The sequence below is a fragment of the Centruroides sculpturatus genome, unplaced genomic scaffold, assembly GCF_000671375.1.
Source record: "Centruroides sculpturatus isolate CEXI.00-Female unplaced genomic scaffold, Cexi_2.0 scaffold237, whole genome shotgun sequence".
NCBI lineage: Eukaryota > Metazoa > Arthropoda > Arachnida > Scorpiones > Buthidae > Centruroides > Centruroides sculpturatus.
In genome coordinates, this window is record NW_019384532.1 from 687355 (window position 1) to 695257 (window position 7903).

At 27.1% G+C, this 7903-nt stretch overlaps 1 protein-coding gene across 1 annotated transcript in view; it reads right to left on the minus strand.

Annotated features, from left to right (window-relative positions):
* The window catches only part of LOC111623074 (tyrosine-protein phosphatase non-receptor type 4-like), a 65450-nt gene extending 63239 nt beyond the window's left edge, over nt 1–2211 (minus strand). Inside the window, exons 1-2 of the mRNA XM_023365557.1 lie at nt 2074–2211; nt 1727–1976 (exon numbers count right to left, since the gene is read on the minus strand). Of these exons, the coding sequence (XP_023221325.1) occupies nt 1727–1862 (136 nt within the window). The 5' untranslated portion in view covers nt 1863–1976; nt 2074–2211. The remainder of the gene's footprint in view (nt 1–1726; nt 1977–2073) is intronic.
* Between the last annotated feature and the right edge of the window lie 5692 nt (nt 2212–7903).

Genomic DNA, 7903 nt, shown 5'->3' on the forward strand with positions numbered 1-7903 from the left:
CGAAATATTTTAATTATCAATATGTTAAATAAAAATCGAAATTAATATAATATGATTTATGTTAGTTCTGCCACACGTCACGAAAAATTAGTCACCAAGTTCCCGTGGCATAAATTTTGAATTAAAGAGAAAAGTAGCTACAGCGGTAACATAAGCTAAACGACGACTAATGATATACAAAACAGAAGCCAGCGAGAGATTTGCATCCTGTCCCTCACGATGACAAGGGAAGATGAATAGCCATTCCACTAACAGTTCAGACTAGATGATGGCGTCAATTTGTGACACCAAGACTGGATCGTGACCAATTCTCTCTAACGCATCGGCAACATTCCCACCGCTCTACCTCTATATTATATTGTACATACTGAGAAATTTGCATATGGTCTTGACACATAATTTATTGCACACACGCATCACCTATCCTCCGACAAAAAAAAAAAAAAAAAGAAAAATCATCTGCACGGCAAAACTGTTCCTAAATTGTTATTTCAACCTTTATTTATTAAAAAATATGTATATACATACGATAGTATATATAATGTAATTAACGAAATCAGTGCCAAATTTTTGTTTACTAAAATTACTTATTTTTTCTATACTTTTCAAAGATTAAACGGGAAAAGTTGAGCATATTACAAGTCTCCAAGTCATTGAGGATGTATCTGAAACATATTTTCCTTATTTCCCTCGACAGTAGATATTCTACTCTAGTGTAAAAACGAAATTTGACGTGACTACATCGTTCATTGTAATACTCGAATCATCCATTAGCTACCAATTCAGGAATTAATCGAATAATACTAAGAAAATTTGATTATAGTTTTAATAGAATGGGGTCCCACGCAACTTTGGTGACGTGTTCTTAGTCAGAAGATGGAATTTTAATCTATTTTAGCAGTTCGATAGTTTTACGCAGCGCGACACAAAATAATGCAGCTGGACTATTCTATAATTTAAAATATGAATAGCTGTGCTCTTCTGTCTTGTCAAATTTTCGTGATTTATGCAAATTAATCATCCTAAAAAATCGATTTTTGAATGTATATTTTTTTAATTTTTTGGTGTCATATTTTGGTTTTTGTTCAATCTCCCTGAGTACTCAATGACCGTAACAAGTATGGCACAAAGCCACTCCACGTGTTCAGCGCCTCTTACACACAATATATATATGTTATATATATCTTATATTATATTTTGACATCTGGTTCGACTGATAGGCACTTGATAAACATAAAACAAGAAACAATATTAAAACTTGCAATTTACCATTGTAACAATAAGAGCAGAATTCTGACAAGAGCAAACAAAACTTTCTTTTTTGTGTGTTTTTTTAAGCATTCACAATATATTTTTTAATATTTTTCTCGACGGTTTTTGTTTTCCTTAAAGATTAGAACGATTTCCAAGACATTAAAACTGTACAAACTCTGTATATATGTAAGTATATATATATATATATATATATATATATATATATATACTGTATAAATACAGATATATGTTCAGACTGTGTGGATCTATCACAAGAAAAATTATGTACATGTTAAAAAAGTAAAATTTGACACATACATAACATTTGCATAAAACAATCTTAGCTGCAATGTTCCTTTAGCCATTCCAATATTTAAAAAAAATCTCTGATGCATTATTTTTTTACGTCACAGTTAAGCGTAAGGAATGGATTTAAACACATGCATAAAAACCAACTGGAAAAAATAANCCTCAATCTCAAACGTTTTTTGAGAATCGTCTAGAAAGAAAACTGTACACTGAAGAGTTTTACGCCTTTTCTCGAAGAATATTTCTGAAGTACGTACATTATATGTAGCAGTTAAGCCAACAAAAGTCGTCCTGGACATGATCCGAAGATAAAATCAATCAGAGTACATAACAACATCCAAACAATTTGTACTATAATTGTTTTCTTTTCTAACAAGATTGAGCATATCTCGAACAACATATAGAATTTTCTTCTTTAGAATGCACAAAAAGAACGTAAAACAATCATAAATTGCAACAATAACGATGGAAATATAGTAAATAAGATAAACTAAATATAAATAAACTTACCTGATATGTATACGAGAAATTATGGTTTGATGTTACATCTCCAGCATCATTTGTGATCCGAGTTTTACAGAGAAGCCGAACCGGCAGAGCAGTTCAAAGCTACCAACATTGACTACAATAGGTCAATAGTACTGTGTGAGAAATCAGCCAGGGGTCCGGTCTTCATCCCGTTCAGAAAAGTAGGAACAAAAGCGTCCCTATACCGGACAGTTGTGAGTCATTCACAACGTGTAGGGATCACACTGTCTACTGCATTGTCCCCTTACAGAACAATTAGAGCAAGGATGAAAAATCTCTATTCTCAAATATCCCCATCTAAATTAATTTAGAATTTTTAACTAAATACATACTCTGTATATAAATATAATCGCTGTATATTTTAAATTTATTTTTTAAATTATAATTTGTAGTAATTATATACGCTCGTCAGTTTATTTTTAGTTCTACTTAAGTTTAATTTTTCATTTAATATATACATCTTAAACGAATTTGATTCATTTCTTTTATACCATACGTATATAATATATACGGTATAAAAGAACTTAATATATAATACACAGATTACAAGATAAGAGAGATAACAATAAGAATAATTTAAATTTAAAATTATATAGAATTTAAGCATAGAAGAAAAAACTAAATAAATTTTTAAAATATCTATTAAATTATACATTATCATTTCTAGGATTTAAATGATTATACAGTATTTAATTATCATTATTAAAACTTCTCAGAAATGAACCTATTAGTAACCTGTTTGTTGATGTAACGTATAATAAATCAGTTTAGATAACATATTAAATAATTTAGACAATCGAAATTATCATCTCTCTAAGTTAATTTCCATTCTTAATTTTAAACATTCATTAACAAATAAACTATATAAAATTTAATTGGATTTTTATTTAAATTCTGCTTATTATTTAATCAAGAACTTTTTATGCCATAAAAAAATCTTGATTAAAAATTAAATCGAACCCGGTGCATTTAGAACGACGAGGAAAAAACTTCTGTACAGCATAAACTGATGTTTAAAATTCGATCGGATGCGTTAATCGATAACACAATTTCGTTTCAGTCTATAATTATTGTAAAAATGTAAATGCTACAAAAAATTAAATATATAAATATTATTAAATATTGTTTAATTTCTATTCGGAATGAGAATATTATTGAAATTCAGGATTATATAATTCTCTAGACAGTTATTATTTACCGAAGTTGTTCTAAATAATTAAGTTCTTATTTAACTTCATTAAAACGTAAGTGTCAAATGTGATTAATTATAATTAATTAATTAGTATCGAAAATTTAGTTAATTATTAGATATATTTTTTAACTATACAGGTGTATTATAAATAGAACAGGTTGATTTTTAAGTATTAAAAATAATAAATAATGAATTTAATGTACAGTACATTAAATTTATCTCTTCTGAGTGCATCCTAATGAAAATTGACATATTTCTGTATTATTTTAGTATATAAAAAATAAATTTTTATTGTTAAAAATTAAGATATAACATTTAAGCATTTTTAAATATGTAAAAACTCATTAAACCAAATAAAAACTGAAAATGAATAACGCAAAAATCTTTTCTCTTTTTCTTAAAATCTTGTGTTTAAACACATAATTTATACAATATTTTCTTATTTTAAAAATATAAATTTAAAGCTCTGAACTATCTCGAATCAATAACAAGAATGCATTAGTACATTCTTGTTATTATAGTAGGCCTATATGCGTAAGCAATACAGGCTAGACACGCATCATCTTATATTTGGATTTGCAGAGTTAATGAATTAATAAAACAAATTATAAATAATTATTAATTTTTTATTAAGCACAATTAAATATAAATTATGTAAATATGATTAGAAAAAACTAAATAATTAGATTTTCTTCTTATTCTTCCATAGAAAAAATATTATTAACTACTGTGTTAAATATATTTTATAGAATAAAATATATTTAATCGTGAATTTTAATTCCTATAAAATTAAAGTTAGAGAGGGGAAATGTTAAAAATAACAGTAAAAAAATGTTATAAAGAATATTTTATTTATAAAATATATACACATCCGCGAAGGGATCGTAATTTAAAAAGTTTATATGGTAATTTTTTCCTTTAATATAATTAAAAAATCAGCAATGAAAAGCATTAACTAAGATGGATTATTAAAAAATATATTGTCAAGAACTTCAAAATATATAAAATTAATTTATATTAAATGTAAAATAATTTTATATAACTTAAAAATTTTATTAGTTAAATATTATCTTTTATGTTAATTAATTAATTAAGAAAACTACTTTTAAATAAAGGCAATGTAAAGTATTAATACACATGTTGTTTTTTTTCTTGTAAAAAATAATGAATGAAGATATAATGAATAAAATATTTAATAACTTTATAATAATTTAATGCATTGAGTAGAATATTATGAGTAAGAAAAACAAATCAAAACATCGATTTTTGTATTCGAATTTCAATAAATTAGTAAATTTTAAGTATTTTTCCCCCTTAAAATAAACATAAACAAGAGTAGTGTTATATGATAGCATAAATCATTATCGTTGATAAATGCTTATATTTTATGTATTTAAATTTGAGGAAATTAAAAAGAACGAATATATCCCAAAATTTATGCTAAATATCTGCATATAGCCTATTAATTACATAAAGATTTTTATCTTAATTAAAGAATATAGATTCCTTATTATGACAATTCTTTCAGAGACACTGTAATTAATAATAAATCAAATATTTCGACCCATTATAAATAAAACTAATTATAATAGTGTAAACAATTAATAGTCGGTTACAAAAAAAAAACAATTATTCTTGATTTAAATAATCAAAAATGATGATAAGTTATTTAAATACACATGCCAAGCTCCTTTTATTTATTTAATATTTCATTTTACTTCTAATAATGGCTAAAGAGTTCAATAAAACAGCTACAGAGTATCTGGAAATTTGAGAAAAAATGAGAAAAAAATATTTATCTCTGTATTATTTTTAAATCTATAAAAATATAGAAATATACAATTTCATGTTTGTTTATTTTTATTTCGATACAATTGTACATTTTTACTGCTTAAACAATAAAAAGAATCAATTTAACAGTAGAAATAACAGTTATTTTTTAGTGTTTATTTAATAGTAAAATTAACTGAATCGAACTGAATAAATCATTTAAGCATAATAAATCTCTGATGAAAATAATCCAAGTGAAATAATTATCGTTATGCTAAAATATTAACCTTTTACGTAAAGGTTAAGTGTTAATAATTCCACTAAAGTGATCTGCAGCACACTCATTTTAGATAACATTAAATATAATTTAAAAACTGAATTAAATACATTTATACAGTAGTTAATAGCACTATTAAGAGAGAAATAGAATGATGAATTTAATAAAACAATTGTATTTTTGTCTTTAATATTTTCAATTATAAAATTTTAAAATATGAAATGAAAATATTTATGTTAATATAAAAGTCAATAGAAAATAAATTAAATTAACGCAAAGAAATGTGTTAACTCGGAAACAAATTGCTAATTTAGTTAAATTAGTAAATTTTAGAGTTTTCTCGTAATATAAGACGAGAATATATTATAAATCGTTATATTTGAAAATTACTTATATTTTAAGAATTTAAATTTGAAATTTGAGGAGATTAAAGAAAGATTTCACTTCGGAATACATGCCAAATATTCACTCGGTATTTTATAGCCTGAAGATTTTTATAAAGATCTTTATTAAATTTCAATTTGTCAATTTATTTTTAGCGGGTTGTCAAAACTCACAATCTTTAAAAGTTACATAGTAATTAGTGGTAAAAATGTTGAGAAGTGAGATACCAATTTGAAAATATGTCTACATAAAAAAGTGTAGACATATTTTCAAAATAATAGGCTATATACAAATTTGTGTTAATGCCCACTGAACGGAAGAAGCCAAAAATTGAGCCAAAAACTATTTAAAAGTTCAAATTTTTATTTTATCTAATTAGTAGAGAATTTACATTTCTATTCTTTCGAATTAACTTTATTTATCGGAGTTTGACCATCTTCACCATAGAGCAAATATTACCTAAATGGTGAATTCAGCTGGTTGCTCTTGAGTACTCATAGAACAGCCTGTTCAACATTGACGTAGCCAGAGTTTTGTTATGGGGGGCCTAGTAGAGGCCAGCCTGACACAAAATTGAATTATTTCAAATTATTGTTCATTAAAATGAAATTTCCGTAGGAATCGACAATAACTTAACACACATAGGCTATAATATGAAACTTCCTTTAATCATTCGTTTTCGTAACATTAATATCAAACTCTAGCAATGCCTTAACCCGTAGAGACTAAACTGTACATAAAGATTACAGATACACTTTTCACATTGGGCGCAGAAGGCCGTTGACCTTTTTTTTAGGGGTCAAAATTTCTAAACTTTTCTATCACTTCACATTGTGAGGATATAAGGAATTATCGCGGATCCATTTGAACAAGTTAAGTCCAATATTCAAAGATTAATCGCGGGCCGCATAAATTCATTAAGCGGGCCGTATGTTGGCTATGCCTGATCTAGACTTTCAGTGGGTACACTACATCCAATTAAATTAGCTTCAGCTTTTTATTTCTTTTTGCAAATCGGCTAAACACTGTAATTTTCTGGGGAGGGGCACCAGGTTAACTGGGGGTCGTGCCCATCCATGCCCCTTCCTGGCTACGTCCATGCTGTTCAAGTGGTCAGAGTAGAGAAGTTGTTTGGGTCACTCGCCTACTGTGATTAGTTGATTACTCTCTTTTGAACTGGTGATGCCATTAATCTACTCCTGCTGCTCGGTAGAACAACCAGCCGAACTCGCCAAAAGACGTCATTCCATCCCTTTACGTTGCGCCACCATGAATCTGGAGGAAAATCAATATGGTTGAGGACGTTTCGAATGCACACAGTCGTATGGTATCCGAATTAATTTCGATAGGTTTTATTTCAGTTAATTAGCTTATTTCAAGTAATTGATTGTACCATGTATGAGAATACTCTAGTTGCCAGCAATACAATGTTTAGGCTAATTATCCCCTTAATTAAGCTCATTAACGCAAGATTTCTATTTATTTATTTTAAAAATTTTATAAAATGGTTGTTTGGCTTACAATGTTGTACGGTTCAAAGTACTGGGCTGTAAAGAAAGTGCAGGTACAGTGCATAGAATGCATATTGCATAGATGCGGATGATGAGATAGATGAGTGGTGTCACAAGGAAAGATAAGGTGAAGAATAGTTACGTCAGAGGAGGCTTGGGTATCAAGACCGTGGATGTGTCCGCTATGTCAAACTGTCCAAACACTTTCAGATACCTAATGGTGTCGAATTTACTTTAAGCTGTATGGACAGACTCCCAAATACCTCAATTTATATGAACCTACCTCAAATTGTCAGGTCAAATAGTTTTTACATACTGTATATTAAAATAATCGCAATTATTTGCAATTGATTTTATCAAATATATTATTGTTTATTAATTCATAGAAATCTTAATAACTAATTATATTTGTTACTTTTATCTTTTTGTTCTGTTAATAGATAATCTGGTGTTAAATTTAAATGCATAATAGCGTTTTCACGCTATATGGTTTAGACTTTTGTATTATTTGATGAAAAATTTGATTATTTTGAAAAAACCATGCATAAGCAGCTGATGGCCAAATTTATCAATGAAAACAACCATTCAGAAAGACATTACAATACAAACCATTCAAAATAATAACACTAAATTATTTTTTGTATATGTTTTAATAGTGTTTTATTTGTAAAAAATAAT